The following is a 26,282-nucleotide window of genomic DNA, read 5'->3' as shown; positions in this document are numbered from 1 at the left end:
TTGCAGGTTTGGGGATGGAACCCAGGGACATTTGACATCTGAGCTACACCCCCTGCCCTATTTTTTATTCTTTGTTTTGAAACAGGATCTCACTAAGTTGCAGAGGGCCTCACTAAGTTAGCTGAGGCTGTCCGCAAACCATGATACTCCGGTCTCAGCCTCCGGAATGCTGGATTACAAGCGTGCGCCACCGCGCCTGGCAGTAGTATATTCTTATCACTACCCATTTATTCCTTGTTGTGTGTGTGTGGTTCTAGGAGTTGAATGGAGAGGCATTCTACCTCTGAGCTAAACTCCGACCCCTTTTTATTTGAAACAGGGTCTCACTAAGTTACTGAAGCTTGCCTTGGACCTGCAGTCCCAGTGATCTTAATCATATACTTGCCTTTTTACTGTGTAAATCTTATGGTTCTTTGCAGAAGACAAGCTCCAGTTGCAGCTGTGTTTGCAGGGAGTCCACAATTAATGGGCACGATTAAATTATGCACTGGATGGATGGTGACAAGCTTGCCGTTGTACAATGATGATGATCTCCTCAAAAGAAATGAAAATGTAAGACACTTTAAATGTCCGTTAGGTCTCTTTTACAGTATTCTGTATTTGAGTCCTGTAGTGATGCATGTGTTCTGAGGGAAATCCAAAGTTTTAGAAGAGTTAATTATCCAGGCGTGGTACTGGGGTTCCTGGAAGCCCTTCTACCTCCGGGCTACACTCCCAGACCCATTTTAACATTTTTTAAATTTTGGAAACAGGGTCTCCTAAGCCAGTGCGCGCGGCTGGCTTCGAACCTGCGTGATCCTCCTGTCTCTGCCTCCCAAGCGCGGGGATTACAAGCGTGCGCCACCACGCCCAGCGGTGATACACACTTTTAATCCCAGCTCTTGGATTAAACCTCAGCTACTTAGTGAGGTTCTCAGAAACTTAGTGAGACCCTGTTTCCAAATAAAGTATAAAATAGGTCTGGGAATATAGCCTGGAGGTGGAAAAGCCTCTGGGTTTCACCCACAGTACCAAAAAAAACCCCAAAAAATTAGAAGCATTAATTAGCTTTAGCTTTTTTTTTTTTTTTTTGATGCTGAGTAAGTTATTGAATCTGGAAATGATTATCTCCTATTAGAATTAGATAATGAAATATAGTATAAAATAAAGTTAGATATTATTATGTTTTATTGTATACTCTTAAGCTATAGTTTTCTTTCTTTCTTTCCTTTTTTTTTTTTTTTTTTTTTGTGGTACTGGGTCTGGAACCCAGGGGCAGTCTACCTCTGAGCTACATCCCCAGCCCTAGTTTTTATTTTTTATTTTGAAACAGGGTCTTAATGAGTTGCAAAGGGCCTCACTTAGTAGCTGAGGCTGTCCACAAACCCCGGATCCTCCTGTCTCAGCCTCCCAAATGCTGAAGCTGTAGTTTTCTGTACATGCATATACATGTACATGTAGTACAAAAAGGAGACCAAATGCAGGAGCTATTAGCTTTGCCCATAGAAATCTAAGAAGTCACCATAGGTCATTCCCTTCATGTAGGCCTTGGAAGTTGATTAGAAACTGGTTTGGGAAGGGAGTACATATGATTCCAGGATGAAAAACTAACACAAGTCAAGGAACTTTCATGACCATGAAACTAGAAAATAAAACAGGGCCGAGTTCTGAAGGACCTGCAATGTCATGCTGAAGAATTTAAATTTAGACTTATCCCTAGCTGGGCGTGGTGGCGCACGCTTATAATCCCTGCACTTGGGAGTCTGAGACAGGAGGATCGCACAGGTTCAAAGCCAGCCTCAGCTACTTAGTGAGGCTCTCAGCAACTTAGTGAGACCCTGTTTCCAAATAAAATATAAAATAGGTCTGGGAGTGGAGCCCAGAGGTAGAAAGCCTCTGGGTTCCACTGCCGGTACACCACACACACACACACACACACACACACACACACACACACACACACGTTAGACTTATCCTTGAAGTAATTGGGAGACATTAAAGGCTTTTAATACTCTTGGGAGTGAGATGTTTCGATCTGTTTTAGAGAGTACATTATGGTCACAGCAGAGAGAGCAGATTGAAGCAGGCAGGGGAAAGATCAGAGATGGGGAAGTCTACCTTACGGCAGTTTGTCTGAGCGACAAGAGCCATCATTGATTAGTATTTTTTATTCTTCAGAGAGAAAGAATTGTGCCAGATGTGGTAGTAACTGCTTGTAATCCCAGTACTTGGGAGGCTGAGACAGGAGGAACACAGGTTCATAGCCAGCCTCAGAAACCTCATGAGGCCCTCTGCAGCTTCATGTGATCCTGTTTTAAAGTAAAAATAGGGCTGGAGGTGTAGCTCAGAGGTAGAAGGCCTCTAGGTTCCATCCTCAGTACCATATACCAAAAAAAAAAAAAAGAGAGAGTGAGTTTAGAGTTGCTTCAGCAGACTATAAACAGCATATTTCTTTCTTTCTTTCCTTTTTTTTTTTTGCAGGTCTGGGGGTGGAACCCAGAGGCATTCGACCTCCGAGCTACACCTCCTGCCCTATTTTTTATTCTTTATTTTGAAACAGGATCCCACTGAGTTGCAAAGGGCCTCACTAAGTAGCTGAGGCTGGCCGCAAACCTGAATTCTCCTGTCTCAGCTTCCCAAATGCAGGGATTACAATCGTGCACCACCACACCCAGATGATAGCATGTTTCTGAACATTTTTTGTGGATTTAGCCAACTATGACTTTGTTTGCTTTGTTTTTGTTTTTCTTGGTATTGGGGCATTCATTTTTCTCAAACCCAGGGGCATTCTACCTCTGAGCCACACTCAAAGCCATATTTTCTAATTTTGAAATACGGTCTAGCTTAAGTTGCTGCAACTGTCCTTGAACCTGAAATCTTCTGTCTCAGTCTCCCAAATACTGGGATTACAGGTGTGTGCTACCACACGCAGCTGAATATGAGCTGCTTGAGGGCAGAAATCAAGTCTTTCTCTCCCATGGTACTGGGGGTGGGACCCAGGGGCATTCTAGCTCCGAGTTACACCCCCAGCCCTATTTCTTATTCTTTATTTTGAAACAGGGTCTCACTGAATTGCAAAGGACCTCACTATCTGAGACTGTCTTCAAACCATGATCTTCCTGTTTTTGCCTCCCAAATTCTGGGGTTACAAGTGTGCGCCACTACACCTGGCTTAGAAATCAAATCGTAATAAATATCTTTATTTTCCAAACATAGTACTCGGTATTAAGTACATGGTAGATGTTTAATGTATAGTTTTGGTTAACTAAAGCTTTCAATCTTTCAGTCTTTTAAAATTGGTTTAAATTTATATTCTTTCAGGTTTATCAAATCTATTCAAAGCGATCTGCTGAGGATATTTATAAAATACTGACATCTTATAAAGCTAACTATCTAATTGTAGAAGATGCTATCTGCAATGAGGTCGGAACCATGAGAGGCTGTAGGGTTAAAGATTTATTAGATGTTGCAAATGGCCATGTAAGTAACTGGAAAGTTTTTTATCCATATGTAAGTGACTTGAAACGTCTCCAATTTTTAGTGTAAGAACCCAACTAACTTGGAAGAGCATATTAAAAGTAGTTTTAAGCTGGGCATGGTGGTGCACGCTTGTAATCCCCGTGCTTGGGAGGCGGAGACAGGAGGATCGTGCAGGTTCGAAGCCAGCTGCACTAGCTTAAGAGACCCTGTTTCCAAATAAAAAAAAATAAAAATAGGTCTGGGAGTGTAGCCCAGAAGTAGAAGGGTTTCCAGGAACCCCAGTACCACCAGAAAGAAAGAAAGAAAGAAAGAAAGAAAGAAAGAAAGAAAGAAAGAAAGGAAGGAGGGAGGGAGGGAGGGAGGGAGGGAGGGAGGGAGGGAAAAGAAAAGAGAAGAGAAGAGAAGAGAAGAGAAGAGAAGAGAAGAGAAGAGAAGAAAGGTAGTTTTTTTGTGTGTGTGGTACTGGGGGTGGAACCCAGAGGCTTTCTACCTCCGGGCTATACTCCCAGACCTTTTTTATATTTTATTTGGAAACAGGGTCTCACTAAGTTGCTGAAAGCCTCACTAAGTAGCTGAGGCTGGCAAAGAAAAGTAGTTTTAAGCCAGGTGTGGTAGCACATGCTTGTAATCTCAGATTTGGGAGACTGAGACTGAAGGATCACGGTTCGCGGACAGCCTCAGCTACTTAGTGAGACCCGGTTTCAAAGTAAAGAATAAAAAATGGGGCAGGGGTTGTAGCTCGGAGGTGGAATGCCTCTTGGTTCCATCCAAAAAAAAAAAAAAAGTAGTTTTATCTTCAGTGTAAAAAAAAGTTGAATATTTTTGCAAAAGGAAATAGTAGTTTAACAATACCAAATTCTTATTCATTCTACTTCTGTGTGTTATATTTGTTAGCAAAAGATGGTTATATTTGTTAGCAATATTTGTTAGCAAAAGATGGCAAAATTTGACTTGAATGAGTTTATTGTAACATATTTTAATCTAAAGAGCAGCTGATTTTATTCTTTCTTTTTTTTTCTTTTTTGTGGGGCTATAGATGAAATTCAGCAGCATTCTACATTTGAGCTACACCTTCAGCCCTGTTTTGTTTTGTTTAATAAATTTTTATTGATACATTATAGTCATACATCTCAATAGGATAAAAAAACTTGTGGAGATATACATGTACATATTATCCAATCAGCCCCTACCCAATCTCTAACCACTTCCCTCCGCCTCCCTCTTACCCATGCTTGGCCTCCTGATTGATATGTTTCAGTACATCATGTGCTTTAAAGAGCTTCCCGTATCCTTCCTCTTATCCCCTAAGATATGCCACCTTCATTGCTCCTCTATAGGGTCCCTTCTTCATCTAGAGTTCCTCCTGTTACCCATTTCTCCCTAATATTTTGCACATTAAGAAAAGCATCTGATTTCTTTTGTGTGTGTGTGACATTTCACTGTAAATGTCATAATTTTGTTCTCCTTATGGCTGGGCAAAATTCCATTGTGTACATATTACATAGTTTTGAAATCCACTCATTCGCTGAAGGACATCTTGGCTAGTTCCACAGTTTGGCAATGGTGAACTGTGCAGCTATGAACGTGGTTGTTCATGCATTAGTTTTTCTTTTTGTTTGTTTGTTTGTTTTTGTGGTACTGGGGATGGAACCCTGGGTCATTTTACCTATGAATTATATCCTCAGCCCTATTTTTTATTCTTTTTTGAAACAGGGTCTCACTGAGTTGCAGAGGACCTCACTAAGTATCTGAAGCTGTCCGTGAACCCGGATCCTCCTGACTCAGCCTCCCAAATACTGGGATTACAAGTGTGGGCTACCATACCCAGCCTGTGTTATTTGATTTTAGAAAAAATGCTTACTAATTGACACAGGACCTCATAACAAATTCTTGTTATCCACAATATTATGTATTCAGAGCCGCTTGTTAGGATTAGGAAAGTCTTACTTTTTGCATTAGTTTCGTGTGTGTGTCTGTATGTCTGTGTCTGTGTCAGTGGAATTTAACCCAGGGGCATTCTATCTCTGAGCTACACAGCCAACCCTATTGGATTTTTTTATTTGGAAACAGGGTTTCACTAAGTTGCTGAGAACCTCACTAAATTACTGAGACTGGCTTCAAACCTGTGATCTCCTTGTGTTTGCCTCTCAAGTACTGGTATTACAGACTTTTACCACCATACCTAGTTAATTGCAGCCATTATTTTCTTATTTTCTTATTTTCTTATTTCTCAGCCTGCAGTGGATATTGTATATATGATAATATCCAGGAAGACTGACAGGGAACTTTATATATCAGGTAATTAGTGTTGACTAGAATAGATGCCTCTTCTCCCAAGAAAATTGGAGATTTTGCATTTTAGGCTAAGTTTAGTAGATCCTTCAGAGCAGTACTGCGTATTCTGTTCAGGTTGCAGCTGAGATTTTTTTTCTTCCCTTTCTAAATAATCATTGTTCTTTGTCTTATTATCCAAGATCAATTTGGAGGTGAGAAATTACTTTTAGAGATTTCTCCCTTTTTCTCATGACCATTAAGCCTACAAAATTAGCTTAGTCTGTTTTATGCTGCATCTATTTTGAATTTTCTCTGTTGATACTTGATAGCTCTGGTCTTTGATTTATTATGAGAGAATGGAATATAATTAAGCAGTTATCAGTAATTACTGCTCTCTGCTATATGGAGCTTTTCTGTTCCACTCTTGGCTTCCTAGCTTTCAGCTCTATTTTGAGTATTAGGTCACTTTTTTATGTAATGCTGGGCATAGACTTAATTAAGTGTGTGTGTGTGTGTGAGTGAGTGATTGACCCTGGACATTCTACCTCCAAACTATACTTCCAGCTTTTTTTTTTTTTTTGCGGGTCTGGGGATGGAACCCAGGGGCATTTGACCTCCGAGCTACACCCCCTGCCCAATTTTTTATTCTTTATTTTGACACAGGGTCTCACTAATTTGTGGAGGGTCTCACCAAGTAGCTGAGGCTGTCTGCGAACTGCGATTCTCAGATCTCAGCCTCCCGAGTGCTGGGATTACAAGAGTGCGCCATCACACCCGGCTTTTTTTTTTTTTTTTTTTAATACGGTCTCACTAGGTAGATGAGAATCTCACTACTTGCTGACGCTGGCTTTGAATTTGATTCTCCTGTCTCAGCCTCCTAGGTACTGGAATTACAGGCATGTGCTGGCATAGACTTTAGCTAATCCATCCTTTTATTTGTGTGTGTGTGTGGGGGGAGAGTACTGGAGATTGAACCCAGGAGCATTCTGCCTCTGAGCTATATCCGTAGCACTATTTTCTTTTTTTTAGTGTTTATTTTGGAACAGGGTCTCCCTAAGTTGCGGAGGGCTGCACTAAGTAGCTGAGGCTGGTCACAAACCTGCAATCCTCGTGTCTCAGCCTCTCAAGTACTGGGATTACAAGCATGCACCACCATGCCTGGTGAGACCCTGTTTTCAAAATAAAAAAGAAAGTAAGGCTGGGGTATAGGTTGGAGGTAGAATACCCCTGAGATTGGACTCCAGGACAAAAGAAAAATAATAAAAGGAAACACTTTATACTGGTTTCTCAACCTGATGCAAAGTTTGAGAGTTTAGTGGACATGGTGACTCACGTATGTTTGCTAAACAGTGTGAAGGGTTTTATAGTCCATGCTTAGTAAAATTTTTTTCATGTAAATACAGTCACTTGTACATGGATTGTATTTCTACTACACTTTTTTTTTTTTTTTTTTTTTGGTGGTACTGGGGGTGGAATCCAGAGGCTTTCTACCTCCAGGCTATACTCCCAGACCTTTTTTATATTTTATTTGGAAACAGGGTCTAAGTTACTGAGAGCCTCACTCAGTAGCTGAGGCTGGCTTCAAACCCGTACGATCCTCCTGTCTCAGCCTCCCAAGCGTGGGGATTACAAGCATGCGCCACCACGCCCGGCTTCTACTACGCATTTAATACGCTTTTTAATGTTATACTTTTTGTCTTTTGATAGGTGGTTTGTGAAGAAGGTGACAAGTTAACCCCCTCAAAATATGGACGATTTTGTCATGAGGTCAAAATTAACTATTCTCCATATGTGAACTATTTCACTAGAGTATACTGGAACAGATCCTACTTTGTATATAAAATCAACACTGTGATATCCTTTCAATCTTGAAAAATAACAGAGACTTCATTTCTAAGACTTGTGCTACCTGAAGTGAAATCGATTTTCTTCTACCTGTGTGGTGTCTCTTGCAGATCACAGTATGGGTGTTTGAAATGCTACTGTTCCTTTTCCTTTCCTGCTGTTAACTGGACCCAGGAGTTACAGGAATTAGAAGATAAAGTATCACTGTCCTTTAGTAGAATGTCAAATCTAACACTGCAACGTTCCAGACAGGTTCCTTCCTTACTGTTGCTGTGGTCTATAAAGATTTTACTTGTTCCAGTGTTTCCCTATAAATCATCTTTTTATCATAATATTGATCTTGAATTTAAATATGTTCAAGGTCACTGTATTTCTTAAAAATAATATTTAATAAATACTTTATGTAATATAATTATGTAGTAGAAGGAAAAAATTTTCTTCAAACAACTTTCTGAAGGTATTTAATGGTTTATAACAGAACTGAAACTTTATAATGAAAAATGAATTTAAATGTTAGTTGATTTGACATTTAAATTAAAATGGAAGTTACATAAAGGAAAGTGATTTTTTAAGGATATATATCAGAATATACCCCAAAATTTTCATGATGCTTTCATCATCTGCTGCTTATCTTGTAGTACTTTCTTAGAAATACATAGAGCATGTTATTGCATTTTTTTATTTCATGACTGTCTATTAAGTAATTATCTGTGTTAACTTATACCCATTAATTTGATAACAGTCTAATCATGTTAAAACAATAATGCTTGTTATTTAACATATTTAAATGGACATTTAAATGAATGTTCAGAATTTTTTTAATATGAATATAGGATATACAGTCTATTCACTTGTTTTCTATGAGAATATTAAATAAAATATTAAAACTTTATCAGAATAAAAATATGTACACTACAGTGAACACCAGTTTCTGGAGGTATATGCAGATGCTGTTAAACATACCTCCACATACAGATATATTTATTATAAATGCAAGTATTTGTGAAACTGATATAGTTTTCAACATTCAAAATAATTATAATAAAATTACAACATAGTTTCACATGTAAGTGCTATGTTTCTTTGAGTATCTTAATATTTGTAATCATTTATTAAAAGAAATTCTAGCTGGGCATGGTGGTGCACGCTTGTAATCCCATTACTTGGGAAGCTAAAACAGGAGGATTGTACCGGTTCGAAGCCAGCCTCAGCTACTTAGGCTCTCAGCAATTTAGTGAGACCCTATTTCCAAGTAAAATATAAAATAGGTCTGGGAGTATTTAAAATATAAAATAAAATACAAAATATAAAAAGCCCCTGGGTTCCAGCTCCAGTACCACCAAAATATAAATAAGTGAAGGAAGGAAGGAAGGAAGGAAGGAAGGAAGGAAGGAAGGAAGGAAGGAAGGAAGGAAAGATAAAAGCCAGGCATAGTGGCATATGCTTGTAATCTCAGTGCTTGGGAGGCTGAGACAGGAGGATCGCACAGCTTTGAAGCCAGCCTCAGCTACTTAGTGAGGCTCTCAGCAACTTAGTGAGACCCTGTTTCCAAATAAAGTATAAAATAGGTCTGGGAGTATAGCCTCGAGGTAGAAAAGACCTTGGATTCCACCCCTAGTAACACCCACACACACAAAAGAATAAAAAATAGGGCTTGGGGTATAGATCAGAGGTAGAATGCCCCTTGGTTCAATCCCCAGTGCTGCAAAAAAAGAAAAAAGAAAAAAGAAAGAAAAGGAAAGAAGAATTCTAAAATAACTAATTTGGCATTTTAAAGAGATTCCAGATAGATGTAGCCTATAAATGTATCATTTTAGTAAGATGCGATGCATGTTTAGTTTTACCTTATATGCCCGTTCAGTGGATAGGTTTCTAAACTTTTCACTCAGAGTACTGTAAAAACTGCATTTTCAGAACTATAAATTACTAATTAGGCAGGAATATCCTTCCATTGTGTGTTTTCTGTTTTATATATGCATATATATTTATTTACACTCTAGGTTGATTTGCTCCTTTGCAGCTTTAGCATTGTTTGGTGGTGGTGTCATATCTGATGTATTTCATTGATTCTCATTTCACTTTTAATAATTGTTTAAAGTGCATGAAGATAGCTGCAGGCAGATTGACTACATCTTAGTAGTGAGTATCTACATACACAGTTAATAGTCACATGATGGTACTTGTGATTACAGCATGTAAAATAAAGTGATTTAAAAGTTAGCTTGTAATACTTACCTGGCAGGGGAGATACCATGATCAAGAAGGTGGTTTTCCCAGGGCGAGGCCTATTCATTGCGCTTCAGACGTGCTGACCCCTGCAATTTCCCCTGGAAAAAAAAAAAAAAGCTTGCAATTGTGATAGCATGCTTTTAATCCCAGTCCTTGGGAGGCTGAGGCAGGAGCATTGCGCATTTGAGGACAGCCTTAACAAATAGTGAGACTCTCATTGACTTAGTGAGACCTTGTTTCAAAATAAAAATAAAATAGGGCTACAGGTCTATCTTGGAGGTAGAATGCCCTTGGGTTCAATCCTCAGTGCCACACACACACACACACAAAGCTAGCTTACATACTTTGAAGGGAAATGGAACACCCTACTTTCTAGGTAGCGTGAAATACTTAGTTGAAGTTTTATTGATTTATATTACTATTACGTGTTGAATTTGTTTGGGTCATTGATTTTGGTTTGTCTGTCATATTAGCAAGTTGCTTTTCCTTCTGTCAACTTTTTTTTTTTTTTTTTGAAACTGGGGATGGAACCCAAGGCATTCTGCCTCTGAGCTACAACCCCAGCCCCAATTTTTTATTCTTTATTTTGAAACAGGATCTCAGTAAGTTACAGAGGCCACTAAGTAACTGATGCTGTCCTCAAACCCTGATTTTTCTGTCTCATCTTCCTCAATGCTGAGATTACAAGCATATGCCACCATGCCCAGCTTTGTCAGCTTATTTCTTAAATAAAATAGATTTTAAGACATTTCAATTAAATTTTAAATGATGAATTTTTTTTTTTTATGGTACTGGGGGTGGAACCCAGAGGCTTTCTACCTCCGGGCTATACCCCCAGACTTATTTTCTATTTTATTTGGAAACAGGGTCTCACTAAGTTGCTGAGAGCCTCACTAAGTAGCTGAGGCTGGCTTCGAACCTGCCCAATCCTCCTATCTTATCCTCCCACCACGCCCAGCTTAAATAATGAATTTTTTATTTGCCATCAATTGAGAGGGAAAAGTAAGCTTTATTATGGAAATTAGAATATTAGATATGGGAGAGGATTATTTACTTTTATCTTGACTGTAGTTCAAGCAGTAGCACTAGAAAACTGTGAGTTGGAAGCATTTATTTTCTTATTTGTAGAATAACAAATGATTAAGAATTCTGGAAGTAATTATACTTGGTGACTTACAGTTGTTAGGGTTAAATAATAAAGATCTATTAAAAGAGCAAAAGTTAGCTGGGCAAAAATTAAGGCAGATGTGGTGGCGAACACTTATAGAATGCCCCTGGGTACCACGCCCAGTACTGCAAAGAAAAAAAGGAGCAAAAATTAAGCCGGCTGTGGTGGTTTAATTCCAGCATTAGGGAGGCTGAGACAGGAGGATCATGGTTCAAGGACACCCTCAGCTACTTAGTGAGGCCTTTTGCAACTCATGAGACCTTGTTTCAAAATAAAGAATAATAAATAGTGCTGGGGTATAGCCCTTAATACTAGGGGTGGGAGGAAGGTCAAAAGTTAATGATTTGGGGGAAAGGAATTTCTCAAAGAAATACAAAATATGCTTTTCCCTTTGATACTGTAAACCCATTGAAATAAGTGCCTTAACTTCGTTATTTGTAAGTTAACTTTTATATTCCACAAAATATTATCTATTTTCTTTTCCCTAGGAATAAGTTGGCAATATTTTCTTCATTAATAAAAAAAAGCAGCCAGGTGTGGTAGCGTACACTTGTAATCCCAGCATTTGGAAGGCTGAGACAGGAGGATAGCTGTTTGAGGACAGCTTCAGCTACTTAGTGAGGCTCTTTGACACTCATTGAGAACCTGTTTAAAAATAAAGAATAAAAATATAGGGCTGCGGGTGTAGCTCAAAGGTAGAATGCCCCCGGGTTCCATCCCCAGTACCGCAAAAAATAAATAAATAAAAAAGAGGGCTAAGCCGGGCATGGTGGTGCACGCCTGTAATCCCAGTGCTTGGGATGCTGAGACAGGATTGCAGGTTGTGGCCAGCCTCAGCTACTGAGTGAGGCCCTCTGCAACTTAGTGAAACCCTGTTTCAAAATAAAGAAAAAAAAAATAGAGGTGGGGGTATAGCCTAGGAGTAGAATGTCTCTGGGTTCATTCCCCAGTACCACAAAAAATTAAAATAAGCCGGGCATGGTGGCCCACGCTTGTTATCCCCGTGCTTGGGAGGCAGAAACAGGATCACGCTGGTTTGAAGCCAGCCTCGCTGGTTTAAGAGACCCTGTTTCCAAATAAAAATATAAAATAGGTCTGGGAGTGTAGCCCGGAGGTAGAAGGTTTTCCAGGAACCCCAGTACCACCAAAAAATAAAAATAAAAAAATAAGAGCCAGTCATAGTGATGGATGCTTGTAATCCCATTACTTGGGAGACTGAGACAGAAGGATCATAGGTTCTCAACCAGCTTCAGCTCCTTCAGCCCTCTGCAACTTAGACCCTATTTCAATAATAGCCGGGTGTGATGGTGCACGCTTGTAATCCCAGTACAGGAGGATCTGGGTTCGTGGCCAACCTCAGCTACTTAGTGAGGCCCTCCACAGATTAGTGAGACCCTGTTTCAAAGCAGAGAATAAAATCTGGCTGGGGACGTAGCTCAGAGGTAATATGCCCCTGGGTTGGATCTTCAGTACCACACACACACAAAAAAAGCAACAAAAATTAAGAAAAAATAGGGGTGGAGTGTACCTCAGAGGTAAATTGGCCCTTGGTTCGATTCATAGTACCCCAAATTAATTAACTAATTAACTAAAAAAGAGTAGGGCCAGTGAACATAGCTCAGTGGTTGAGTGCCCTTGCTCTGCATATGAAAAGCCCAAAGTTCAATGCTCAATACTGCCAAATAAATAAGTCCACTGTATGCTTTTGCCACTATTAATGCCAGTTTACTAATAAGCAAATCCTTGTTAAAGATTTCTAATCTTTTTTTTTCTTCAGTACTGGGAATGGAACCTCAGGGGCATCCTACCTCTGATTTACACTCTCAGCCTTATTTTTTATTCTCTTTATTTTGAAACAGGTTCTCACTAAGTTGTGGAGGACTTCACTAAGCTGCGGTTGTCAGCGAACCCTGATCCTCCTGTCTCAGCCTCCCAAATGCTGGAATTACACGCATACGCCACCATGCCCGCCTAAGGATTTTTAATCTTTAACAATTTTTTGTTAAGAATTTCTTTGTTAATTTAATTTCCCAAAAGCCAATCTAGCAAAACTTCCTTGATAAAGTATTATAATATTGACTCTGTTGATTTATATTTTTTATAATCTTGGCATCTTTTTCTTGGTGCTTTTTATTAGCCTGGTAGAACTTTAACAATCTAAGAGTAAGTATTGTACTTTAGCACTAACTTCTGTTTTACTTCCCGTGTATATAGGCAGTTTTTTTTTATCACTTCACCCCAAATCTCTAGTAGCCTCAATATTGTGATACTTTCTCTATAGTCCAGACTGATTCAGAGAACAGCAGAAATGGAAATCAGAGTGTATTATAACTTGAGGTGAAAAATATGCTTAAAAATTGATTGTTGATTTCTTAAAATGTGTCTCATGAAGTGTCTTTGTTTCTAAGAAATCGGTTGTTTTGGGCTCTAGTTTTGAACTGTTAAAACATTTTGATGCCTTTTTTTTTTTTTTTTGGTGGTACTGGGGTTCCTGGAAGCCCTTCTACCTCCGGGCTACACTCCCAGACCTATTTTTTATACTTTTTTATTTGGAAACAGGGTCTCCTAAGCCAGCGCGCGTGGCTGGCTTCGAACCTGCGCGATCCTCCTGTCTCTGCCTCCCAAGCGCGGGGATTGCAAGCGTGCGCCACCACGCCCGGCTTGATGCCTTTTTTGGATAAAAGTAGTGCCTCTTCATTTTTCAGTTGTTGGGTTTTTTAAAAGTTGTATATAAATTGTTTTTTGGTAAACTTATTTTTAAAGCATGAATATTTAAAGGACACATATTACTAATTATTCTGTATATTTAGGAACCCTTTATAAAGCAAATGACTACATCCTGACTTATATCTCACTAGTCTTTCTTCAACTCTCCAATTTTTAAAATATATAGTCCCTGTTGTTGCTATTTGATAATCATTTCAGATCCCAATATGTATTGGAATTATGGCTTTGAAAGTTGCACATAAAATCGAACAATTTCTTATTGAAATTAAGTTTTTGTATGTGTAAGTTTATTACTTGAAATAAAATTAGATGTGAATATTGAAAAGAAATATATATCACTCAGCTGTGTCCTGTCTACTGAAACTTCTATCTTGTTTATTTTTTTCCCATAATGATAAAGGACATTCTGGAATCAAATTTGTTGAATTTAGGGAGGAAAGATATCCTTGAATCATTTCTCTTTATAAATCTCTTATAAACAGAGTACAACACCTTACTCTTGGAATATATAATGGTAGGTGTAGTTTTATAAGAGATAAGATAGACTTAACTTGTGACCATTCTATATATTTAGTGGAATAATGTTATCACAAAGACACATTCATTTAAAATTTAAGAGTTTGAACTATCTTATAAATTAATTACCCTTTGTATTTTAATTTAATAACCTTTTACAGCTCTTTAACAAAGATGAATACAAACACCTTCATGTATGTTGACCATATCTATGACATAGTAAGATTAAGTGTGTTCCTTTTAACTAAGGTTAAATTTCTATAGAAGTATAAAATTTAATTTTAACAACTACAGATCCGTTGAAGTAGAGTTGGATTATAAGCTAGTTTACTTAAGATTTTGTACTATTCAATATACTTTTATCAATAATGAAATTCTTTCATGCTTAATTACCCTTCTTGTTTTGTTTTCATAATAAAAGTCTTTAGAACTTTAAGTTGTCTTTTATTCATTCATGAACTTTTTGTTTTAATTTTATTGAGATTTAATTCATATACACCTCACCTACTTAAAGTATACAATTCACTGATCTCTATTATTTTATTTATTTATTTATTTTTTTGGTGGTACTGGGGTGGAACCCAGAGGCTTTCTACCTTCAGGCTATACTCCCAGATCTATTTTTTATACTTTATTTGGAAACAGGGTCTCACTAAGTTGCTGAGAGCCTCACTAAGTAGTTGAGGCTGGCTTCGAACCTGTGCTATCCTCCTGTCTCAGCCTCCCAAACACGGGGATTACAAGCGTGCGCCACCAAGCCCGGCTTCACTGATCTTTAATATAATCACAGAGCCAGGCGTGATAGCGCACGATTGTAATCCCAGCATTCTGGAGGCTGAGACCAGAGGATCGAGGTTCGCAGACAACCTCAGCTACTCAGTGAGGACCTCTGTAACTTAGTGAGACCCTGTTTCAAAATAAAGAATTAGAAAAATAGGGCAGGGGGTAGCTCAGAGGTAGAATGCCCTTGGGTGCCATCCCAAGTCCGGCAAAAATAAAATAAGAGCCAGGCATGGTGGCGCATTCTTGTAATCTCAGCATTTGGGAGGCTGAGACAGGAGGATCCCAGTTTGCATACAGCCTCAGCTACATAGTGAGGCCCTTTGCAACTCAATGAAACCCTGATTCAAAATAAAGAATAAAAAATAGGGCTGGAAGTGTAGCTCGAAGGTAGAATGACCCCTGGTTTCATCCCCAGTGCTGCAAAAATTTTTTTAAAAGACTAAAAATTAGGGCTGGGGGTGCAGCTTGGAGGTACAATACCCCTGGGTCCCATTCCCAGTAACACACACACACACACACACACACACACACACACACACACACACAATCTATATATACACAGTTGTGAGGGTATTACCATAATCAAAATTTTAAGACATTTTTATCACACCCCCCCCCCGAAGGAAACTCTATATACCCTTTGGCCATTGACCCCAACCACTCCATCCTGCCTTTAAGCAACCACATTTTTTGTTTTTTTGGTTCTTTTGGTGGTACTAGGTATTGAACCCAGGGGCATTCTTCCTCTGAGCTACCCTTCCAGCCCTATTTTTTTATTCTTTACTTAGTTTCAGAGGACCTCATTAGGTAGTTGAGACTGGCCACAAGCCTGTAATCCTCCTGTTTGAGGCTCCCAAGTACTGGTATTACAATCATGTGCCAACACACCAGGCTAGGCAACTACTAATCTACATACTATTTTGTTGTTTTTATTTTAACATTATTTTATTGATTGATTGATTTTTGTGGCACTGGCAATTGAACACAGAGGCATTCTACCTCCGAGCTACACCCCCAGCCTCATTTTTTTGTCTTTTTTTTTTTTTTTTGAAACAGGGTCTCACTGAATTGCGAAGAGTCTCGCTAAGTAGCTGAGGCTGTCTGCAAACCTCGATCCTCCTGTCTCAGCCTCCCAAATGCTGGGGTTACAGGCATATGCTACCACACTTGTCCTATCTTATTCCTTACTTTTATTTATTTGTTTGTTTATTTATTTATTTGGTGGTACTGGGGGTGGAACCCCAGAGGCTTTCTACCTCCGGGCTATACTCCCAGACCTATTTTATACTCCCAGACCTATTTTATTTGGAAACAGGGTCTCACTAAGTTGCTGAGAGCCTCACTAAGTAGCTGAGGCTGGCTTTGAACCTGTGCGATCCTCCTGTCTCAGCCTCCCAAGCATGGGGATTACAAGCATGTGCCACTACGCCCGGCTTTATTTCTTACTTTTAAACAGGATCTCACTAAATTGTGGAGGGCCTCACAAGTTGCTGAGGTTGGCCATGAACCTGTGATTCTCCTGCTCAACATACTATATATTTCCCTACTCTGGACAGTTTATATAAATGTGATCATGTAATAATGATTTTTTAATTTTTTTTCTTTTTATAGTACTAGGGATTGAACTCAGGGCATTCTACCTCCAATATACACATATGTCCTTTTTTATTTTTTTATTTTGAAACAGGGTCTCAGCTGCCCAGATTGGCCTCAGATTTGTGATCCTCTAGTCTCAGCCTCCCAAGTACTGGGATTACAAGCCTCTGCCACCAGGCCCAGCTTAATAGGATTTTTGTGACTGACTTATTTGACTTAGCCTAACATTTTGAAGGTTTGCACATGTAGTATGTATTATTACTTTTTGCACTATATAGTCCCATTGTATAGATATACATCAATTGATGGACTGCTTCTACTCTTTTGCTATTTTTTTTTCCATTACTAGGGATTGAACCCAGGGGAATTCTCCCTCTAAGCTACACCCCCGTTTTTTATTCTTTATTTGGAAACAGGGTCTCACTAAGTTGCAGAGGGACTCAGTAAGTAGCTGAGGCTGGCCAAGAACCTGCAATCCTCCTGTCTCAGCCTCTCAAATGCTGGAATTACAGGCGTGCACCAGCATGCCCAGCTTTATTCGTGTGTGTGTGTGTGTGTGTGTGTGTAGATACCTGTTATTTCTCTTGGGTATATAATAGGGAGTAGAATCACTAGGTTATATGGTAACTTTAGCTAACTTTTGGAGGGAATGCCTGCTGGCTGGTTTCCAAACTGTAAGTAAGTAAATAAATAAAAAGTAAATGAATGCATACTTTGAACTTTTGTCCTATTTGCATGCAGAGGGAATTTTTAGGGGGTCGGTACTAGGGATTGAACCCAGAGGCATTCTACCTACAAGCTACACCCCCAGCCAATGTTATATCTCATTTGGAAATGGTCTCACTAGGTTGTTGAGAGTCTCAAGTTGCCAAGACTAAGGCTGGCTTTGTGTGTGTGTGTGTGTGTGTGTGTGTGTTACTGGGGATGGAATCCAGGGGCATTCTACCTCTTGGCTACACTCCCAAATCTATTTTATATTTTATTTGGAAACAGGGTCTCAGTATGTTGCTGAGAGCTTCACTAATTAGCTACGGCTGGTTTCGAACCTGTGCGGTCCTTCTCTTCCAGCCTCCCAAGTGCTGGGATTACAAGCGTGTGCCATCATGCTCAGCTGCCAGGGCTGGCTTTCAACCTGCTTTCTTCCTGTCTTAGCCTCCCAAGTACTGAGATGATTACAAGAAAGCGCCACCCCAGCTTGCAGAGAGATTTTTATGCTATTAAAGCCTCTTAAGGAATAAATATAGCACTTGGAAATAAAAATAAAAAGACAAAAGTTCCTGTGACTTTTTGGTCTCCACATGTACAGTGGACAGAATAGAAGTGGCAGACTCCTCGCCAGTCAGAAAGACTGAACCCTTTCTCCTGGAACCCTGTCTGGACCTGGGAATGCAAATATCTGGCCCTGTTCTCTACCAAGCACAGCTGCCGCTGCAGAGGGTTTTAAAGGAAAGTCGTGGGAGGAGGTGTGAAGTCAGAAGGACCTCAGAGACTCAGCTCTGCTTCCACTATGGCAATCAGCACCTGGCTGTTCTGTTTCTTAGGAAAAGTCTGCGTTCCATTATCCAAACAGCTAGACACTGTATATGGTTAATACAAAGATACTCAAGATGTGGACATTGCTGTGTGTGTGTGTGTATGTGTGTTCCTGGGGATTGAATCCAGGCGCATTCTACCTCCTAGCTATGTCCCCCAGCCCAATTTTTATTCTTTATTTTGAAACAAGGTCTCACTAAGTTGCAAAACACCTCACTAAGTAGGTGAGGCTGGCCGCGAACCCAGACCCTGGGTGTGGTCATACTCACTCACTTAGCAGATATTTATTGGGTGCCCGTTCTGCACCAAAGGCTGTGCTAGGTAAACAATGTAAACTCTGCCTTGCCCCCAGTCCCCATAGTAAGCGTTTAGACACTACCAGGGAAGTCAGACAATGAAATAGTTAATTCCAAGGAGGTGAGATAAGTGTCATAAAATATATGCACATTGCTATGACAACTTATAGCAGGGTATGCCCTGTACAGTATATAATCTGGTCTGAGGCAGGGAAACAGGAGGCTGAGACAGGAGGACTGCGGTTCATGGACAGCCTCAGCTACTTAGGCCCATTGCAACTCAGTGAGACCCTGCTTCAAAATGAAGAAAAAAAATAGGGCTGGGGGTATAGCTCAGAGTAGAATGCCCCTGGGTTCCATCCCCAGTACTGCAAAATAAATTAAATAAATAAATAAATGGCAGGGAAAGCTGCAAAGTAACTTAATATTATTAAGTATAAGAAAATAATGTTTGCTGGGCATGATGGCACATTCTTGTAATCCCAGCATTCGGGAGGCTGAGACAGGAGGATCGCATTTCGCCAACAGCCTCAGCTTCTTTAGTGAGGCCCTCTGCAACTTATTGAGACCTGGTTTCAAAATAAAGAATAAAAAATAAATAGGGCTAAGTGTGTAGCTCATAGATAGAATGCCCCTGGGTCACTCCCTGCCCCCCCCCCAGTTACTGCAAAAAAAGAGAGAGAGAATAATGTAAGCTGGGTGTGGTCATACAGGCTTGTAATTCCAGTATTTCGGAGGCTGAGACAGGAAGATCACAGGTTTGTAGCCAGCCTGAGCTACTTATTGATGCACTGTGCAACTTAGTGAGACCCTGTTTCAAAGTAAAAAAAAAAAAAAAATGAAAATAGGGCTCGGGGTGTAGATAGGGGGTAGAATGCCCGTGGTTTCAACCCCAGTACTGAAAAAAGAAAAAAAGAAAATAATGTTTGATAACTATAGGACTCACCTCTTGAAAGATTTATTTTGTTCAGGTCCCTCCCTAGGAAGATGTTGAGGAGATAGAAAGGAAATAGGCAGATAGGGAAAAGGCCTTGGTAGAAAAAAGTTAATTTCCTGAGTTTCCTGAGGGGCGACAAATGCCTGAAACTCCAAAGGCTCAGAGATAAGAAGGCCAGAGCTTCACAAAGCCATCCTGAGTTTCCTAATCAACAAACCCACCGAGCAAGTCTGGCATTCCTGAAAGGAGACACTTCAAAGGACTTGCAAATAACCCTATGCAAATTCTCATTGGTATCCCAAAAGTCACCCTAACCAAAAACGGACTTGCAAGCGGTCAGGCTTTGGCCAGTCGGATGGCAAAGGGGGGACTTTCCCGCTCGGGACCCCCTCCCCTTTTGGGGAGCTGTTCTCTCTCTTGCAGGTCATGTTGGCCCTGAGAGAAGGCAGAGTGCATCTGAGGGCACGTGGCTCGAGTAGTGACCTGAAGGCCTCTGCTGGACATCATGGCTGGCCATGCCCCTAGGGGTGACCTGTACCTCTTTTTCTGGCAGATCGCGTGGACTCTGGGAGAAAGTAGTTTGCAACTGATGGGCACTTGGCTCGGGCGACACTCGGGTAGTGTGGACTCCGGAAGAAAGCAGCCTGCTCCTGAAGGCAATTTGGCTTGGGCTACTCTCAAGTATTGTCCTGAAGGCAGCTGCTGGACCCAGAGTTCCAGCCCCTTTTGGGGTGTTCAGGCACCCTTGCCCCATTCCCTGCTGCTTCCAATAAACCTTTTACTCCCCTTCCTGAGGTCTGCAGGTGTCATTCTTCGCTCACCGTAGACAAGAACTCGCCGGGTTTTCTCTCAAGAAACCCTCCTTTCAATGTGAGTTAGATATTGAAGGGTAGCTTGTACAAGAATATATTACTTCCAACCACTAGCCTCATGTCAAATTGTTTCATCCATCCAGGGAAATACTGGGAAGAGTTGATCCTGTCTGATCTGTATTACTGGTAGATATCAACACTACCCCAAGAGACCATAAGGTGGCAGTGTAATCCATCAGCATAGTTCCTTCCACCTCCCAAATATTGAATGCTTTTAAATTCTCTGTTCATAAAATATGTATGTATGTATGTATGTATGTATGTATGTATGTATGTATGTATATGTTTATTTATTTCCTGTACTGGGGTGGAACCCAGGGGCATTATACCTCCGAGCTACACCCCTAGACCAATTTTTTAGTTTTTATTTTTATTTTTTAAAATTCCTCAATATCAATAATTTGTATACTTTGAGATCAGTCTTTAGGTTGCTGTTCTTCCTCTGATGCTCGTGACTGCTTCCAGGAATCCAATGAGCTTTCTGTGGTAACAGACTCTAAATCCTTGAGGTGTGGTTTGAAACTACTGTGGATTCCTTCTGGCTTGGTGATGTGGACAATGTTGCTAATCTTTGCTTTCCTAAGTGTATGGTGGCAGCATGTCCCCACTTTCGCCTAGTGCAGGGACCGTCAAGGTCTGATTTTTGTTCATCTTTGTTGTCCTTTGATTGGTTAAAGTTACAGCTAATCTGTGATTATTTGCAAAGCTGATCATTTGCTGGGCTAGGCCGTTCAGTAATCGAGTACAAAGGGATAGATCATCACCACAAAAAGCAAAAGCAATGCCATCTACAATCTCTAGTCGAACCTTTGAGTGATCTGAAAGAAAATCTGGAAGGAGGTAAACTTGTACCAGTCGTTCTGTGTAATCATGATAGCAAAAATAATAAATATGGGAAAGAATTTTTTTTTTTTTTTTTTGCGGTACTAGGGATGAAACTCAGGGGCATTCTATCTCTGGGCTATACCACCAGCTTTTTTTATTCATTGAAACAGAGTCTCACTGAGTTGCAAAGGCCTCACAGAGTAGCTGAGGCTGTCCACGAACCGCGATCCTCTGGTCTCAGCCTCCCGAATGCTGGGATTACAAGCGTGTGCCACCACGCCCGGCTGGGAAAGAATATTTTCAAGAGTGAAATTCTCCAGAGTGCTTTGGTGTTCCTCTCCTGTGTGATCTCCTGCTATAAGCTGAAGGTGCTGAATGCAGGGAGTACTGAGGTCTACCACTCTATCAACCTTAAAACTTCCCTCTGTCAATAAAAACAGCTTCACCTGCTACCCCTCTAAAACATTCTGGGCCCGGCGTGGTGGCGCACGCTTGTAATCCCAGCATTCGGGAGGCTGAGACCGGAGGTACGCAGATCACGGACAGCCTCAGCTACTTAGTGAGGCCCTCTGCAACTCAGTGAGACCCGGTTTCAAAATAAAGAATAAAAAATAGGGTAGGGGATGCAGCTCGGAGGTTGAATGCCCCTGGGTTCCATCCCCAGACCCGGAAAAAAAAAAATTGTGTTTTTTCCAATACCCGGTGCACCACAAATTTCCTTTGTTTTCATTAAGGGTACTCCCCCCACCCCCAAGAATATTATCTGATGCAGAAAAGAAGGTAATTATGAAGGCTTGGGTATGCTCCTGCTCAAAAAGTTCCAGGGCTGTACACTTCTTGCCTCACTCAACATACCTTGGGTTTTTTTTTTTTTTTTTGTACTGTGGGTGGAACCCAGGGACATTCTACCTCTAAGATATACCCTCAGTCCTATTTTTTAATATTTTATTTGGAAACAGAGTCTCACTGAGTTGCAAAGGACCTCACTAATAGCTGAGGCTATCTTTGAATTGAGATCTGCCTATCTCAGCCTCCCAAATGCTGGGATTAAAAGCCTGTGCCACCACACCTGGCTTCATATCTTGAGGTTTTTTGTTTGTTTATTTTTTGGTGGTGCTAGGGTGGAACCCAGGGGCTTTTCCACCTTCCAGACCTATTTTATATTTTATTTGGAACCAGGGTCTCACTAAGTTGCTGAGAGCCTCATTCAGTAGCTGAGGCTGGCTTCGAACCTGTGCGAGCCTCCTGTCTCAAAGCTCCCAAGTGCGCGGGGCTTTCAAGCGTGAGACACCACGCCCAGAATATCTTGAGTTTTTTTTTGTGAGATACTCTCTTCTCTCTTTTTTTTTTTTTTTTTTTTTGCGGGTCTGGGGATGGATCCCAGGGGCATTTGACCTCCGGGCTACAACCCCTGCCCTATTTTTTATTCTTTATTTTGAAACCGGGTCTCACTGAGTTGCAGACGGCCTCACTAAGTAGCTGAGGCTGTCCGCGAACCACGATCCTCCAGGTCTCAGCCTCCCGAATGCTGGGATTACAAGCGTGCGCCACCACGCCCGGCTCAGATACTCTCTCTTATAATCTGTAGAGTTTCTAAGGCTTCCTCTTTAGATATTCCAAATTCTTTGCTGAGTTCAAACAGTTTTCACCTCTAGGGGTTCCTCTCAGTCTGGAAACCTGCAGATGTGCGCTACTCCCATCCCTCTGGAGACAGTGAGAAACTCACTAAATCCCAATGCCTTTCTTTCTTTCTTTCTTTCCTTCTTTCTTTCTTTCTTTCTTTCTTTCTTTCTTTCTTTCTTTCTTTCTTTCTTTCTTTCTTTCTTTCGTGGGTCTGGGGATGGAAACCAGGGGCATTTGACCTCCAAACTATGCCTCCTGACTTATTTTTAAAATTTTTATAATTTTTTATTTTTGGTGGTACTGGGGGTAGAACCTAGGGGCTTTCTACCTCTGGGCTATACTATATACTTCAGTTCAATTTCATATTTTTATTTGGAAACAGGATCTCACTAAGTTGCTGAGAGCCTCACTAAGTAGCTGAGGCTGGCTTCGAACCTGCGTGATCCTCCTGTCTCAGCCTCCCAAGCACAGGGATTACAAGCATGCGCCACCACACCCGGCTTTTTATTATTATTATTATTATTATTATTATTATTATTATTATTTATTTTGAAACAGGGTCTCACTAAGTTGTAGAAGGCCTCACTAAGTAGCTGAGGCTGTCCACAAACTGCAATCCTCCAGTCTCAGCCTCCTAAATTCTGGATATTTATTTAATTAATTAATTAATTTATTTATTTATTTATTCATTTATTTATTTAGTGATTCTGGCAATGAAACCCAGGGAATTTCTTCTTCCAGGCTACAGTCCCAGACCTATTTTATATTTTACTTGGAAACAGGGTCTCACTATATTGCTAAGAGCCTCACTGAGTACCACACACACAAAAATAGAATCCTGATCTTCCAGTCTCAGCCTCCCAAGTACTGGGATTACAAGTGTGCACTACTGCCAGGCGTGGTGGCACACGCTTGTAATCTCTGCGCATGGGAGGCTGAGACAAGAGGATCACACAGGTTCGAAGCCAGCCTCAGCTACTTAGGCTCTCAGCAACTTAGTGAGACCCTGTTTCCAAATAAAATATAAAATAGGTCTGAGAGTATAGCCCAGAGGTAGAAAGCCTCTGGGTTCTACCCTCAGTGCCACAAATAAAATAAAATAACAAGTGTGCACTACCATGCCCCACAAAAATTGTGTTATTTTTAAAGAAATTTACTGAATCCAATTGTTTCAAATTTATTTTTATTTATTTGATTTTCGGGGCCCTTTATGAAAATAATCTTCATCCTTAGGAATATTTAATAGGAAATTTTTGTTGTTGTTGTTGTACTGGGCATGGAACCCAGGGGCTTTCTACCTCCAAGCTATACTCCCAGATCTGTTTTATATTTTATTTGGAAACAGGGTCTCACTGAGCTGCTGAGAGCCTCACTAAGTATTTGAGGCTGACTTCGAACCTGCGTTATCCTCTTGTCCCAGCCTCCCAAGTACTTGGACTACAAGTGTGTGCCACCACGCCTAGTTTAACAGTAAAATAATATATTGTTTAGTTGTGCTTTTTTTCTATTGTAGGTTTTCTAGTTTTATATTCTATTGAGGTCAATGGGGGAGATCTGGATTTCATAGGTAAAAAATTTATAACGTAACAGAAAAACAAGAAAGCTGGAAAGATTTAAGAGAGAACATTTTGAATTATGGAAGAGAAGGAAAAAAATATGATTAGTCACTGCTATTTCTTTTTCTTTTTTTCTTTTTTGCAGTACTGGGAATGGAACCTAGGGGCTTTCAACCTCTGAGCTACACTCCTATCCCTATTTCTTATTTTTTATTTTGAAACAGGGTCTTACTGTGTTGCAAAGGGCTTCATTAAGTACCTGAGGCTGGCCATGAACCACCATCCTCCTGTCTCAATCTCCGAATGCTGGGATCACAAGCATCTTTCTTTCTTTCTTTCTTTCTTTCTTTCTTTCTTTCTTTCTTTCTTTCTTTCTTTCTTTCGCTTGGGTATGGAACCCAGGGGCATTTGCCTTCCGAGCTACACCCCCAGCCCTATTTTTTATTCTTTATTTTGAAACAGGGTCTGACTGAATTGCAGAAGGCCTCACTAAGTAGCTGAGGCTGTCCACGGATTGCGATCCTCCAGTCTCAGCCTCCCAAAGGCTGGGATTACAAGCTTGCGCCACCACACCTGGCTTTTTTTTTTTTTTTTTTTTTTTTTTTTGGTGGTACTGGGGATGTAACCCTTCTACTTCTGGGCTACACTCCCAGACCTATTTTATATTTATTTGGAAACAGGGTCTCTTTTTTCTTTTTGCGGGTCTGGAGATGAAACCCAGGGGCATTCAACCTACAAGCTATAACCCCTGCCCTATTTTTTTTTTTTTAATTCTTTATTTTGAAACAGTGTTTCACTGAGTTGTAGAGGGCCTAAGTAGATGAGGCTGTCTGCGAACCCCAATCCTCCAGTCTCAACCTCCGGAATGCTGGGATTACAAACATACGCCACCAGGCCCGGCTCTGAAAACAGTGTCTCTTAAATAGTGAGGCTGTCTTCGAACCTGCGTGATCCTCCTGTCTCCGCCTCCCAAGCTTGGGGATTACAAGCGTGCACCACCATACCGCCCGGCAGTTACTGCTATTTCTTATCAACACAAAATAGAAACAGCTTTTTAAAAAAATTTTTTTAAATTTTGCGGGTCTGGGGATGGAACTCAGGGGCAGTCAACCTTTGAGCTATACCCCGTGCCCTATTTTTTATTCTTTATTTTGGAAAAGGCTGTCCGTGAACTGCCACTCTCCAAGCTCAGCCTCTCAAATGCTGAGATTACAAGCGTACCACCGCGCCCAGCTTGTCAACTTTTTGAATAATTGGAAGAATAGACAGTATGTGCTTATGCATCTGCAGGTGCAGAATTATTATAAAAAAAATTTTTGTTACAATTTCATTTAGTGTGTGTGTGTGTGTGTGTGTGTGCGTGTGTGTGTGTGTATTGGAGATTGAACCCAGGGTTATTCTAACTTTGAGCTATATCTCCAGCCCTATTTATTTATTTATTTATTTATTTGTTTTGCGGGTCTAGGGATGGAACCCAGGGATATTCAACCTCCGAGCTACACCCCCTGCCCTACTTTCTAGTCTTTTATTTTGAGATAGGGTCTCACTGAGTTGCAGAGGGCCTCACTAAGTAGCTGAGGCTGTCCGAGAACCGCGATCCTCTGGTCTCAGCCTCCTGAATGCTGGATTTACAAGTGTGCGCCACCACGCCTGGCTCCCAGCCCTATTTAATTTAATTTAATTTAATTTAATTTAATTTAATTTAATTTTGTAGTACTGGGGTTTGAACCCAGGAGCATTCTGCCTCTGAGCTACAAGCCCAGTCTTTTTTTTTTATTCTTTATTTTGAAATGGGGGTCTCACTGTATTGTGGCCGGGCCTCACTAAGTAGCCGAAGCGTTGTCTCCCCTAGCAACCGGGAGGCGGCGCCGCCTGCGGCTGGCCACGCCCCTCCAGCGGGGCCGGCGATTGGTCGGCGGCGCGGCGCCGGCGCAGGGGGGCGGGTCCCGGATGGCGGCTCCCGCCCGGGCCGCCATCTTGGGCTGAGCGGGTTTCCGGGACGTTGCCGCGCCGCGTCCCCCGGCGTGTTCAGTAGCCCGCAGG

The 26,282-nt window shown here is 40.9% G+C and overlaps 1 protein-coding gene and 1 pseudogene across 2 annotated transcripts in view; one reads left to right on the top strand and one right to left on the bottom strand.

The window, feature by feature from the left end:
- DPY19L4 (dpy-19 like 4) overlaps positions 1–7,605 on the top strand; it is a gene marked incomplete at both ends in the record, with an annotated part of 77,495 nt that extends 69,890 nt beyond the window's left edge. Inside the window, 3 exons of the mRNA XM_080694749.1 lie at positions 420–552; positions 3,301–3,459; positions 7,441–7,605. Coding sequence (XP_080550875.1) covers positions 420–552; positions 3,301–3,459; positions 7,441–7,605 — 457 coding nt within the window. The remainder of the gene's footprint in view (positions 1–419; positions 553–3,300; positions 3,460–7,440) is intronic.
- Positions 7,606–20,658: 13,053 nt separating this feature from the next.
- Positions 20,659–26,215, bottom strand: LOC308262291 (DNA repair protein RAD51 homolog 3-like; annotated as a pseudogene). The gene is made up of 4 exons: positions 26,096–26,215; positions 21,727–21,905; positions 21,348–21,527; positions 20,659–21,129 (listed from the first exon to the last, which is right to left on the bottom strand). The product of its transcript is annotated as a DNA repair protein RAD51 homolog 3-like (transcript).
- Between the last annotated feature and the right edge of the window lie 67 nt (positions 26,216–26,282).

The sequence above is a fragment of the Muscardinus avellanarius genome (genome assembly GCF_963383645.1).
Source record: "Muscardinus avellanarius genome assembly, chromosome: 4".
In the NCBI taxonomy this organism is placed as follows: Eukaryota; Metazoa; Chordata; class Mammalia; order Rodentia; family Gliridae; genus Muscardinus; species Muscardinus avellanarius.
The sequence above is the reverse complement of the archived record's forward strand: the minus strand, read 5'-3'. Positions and strand labels throughout refer to the sequence as shown.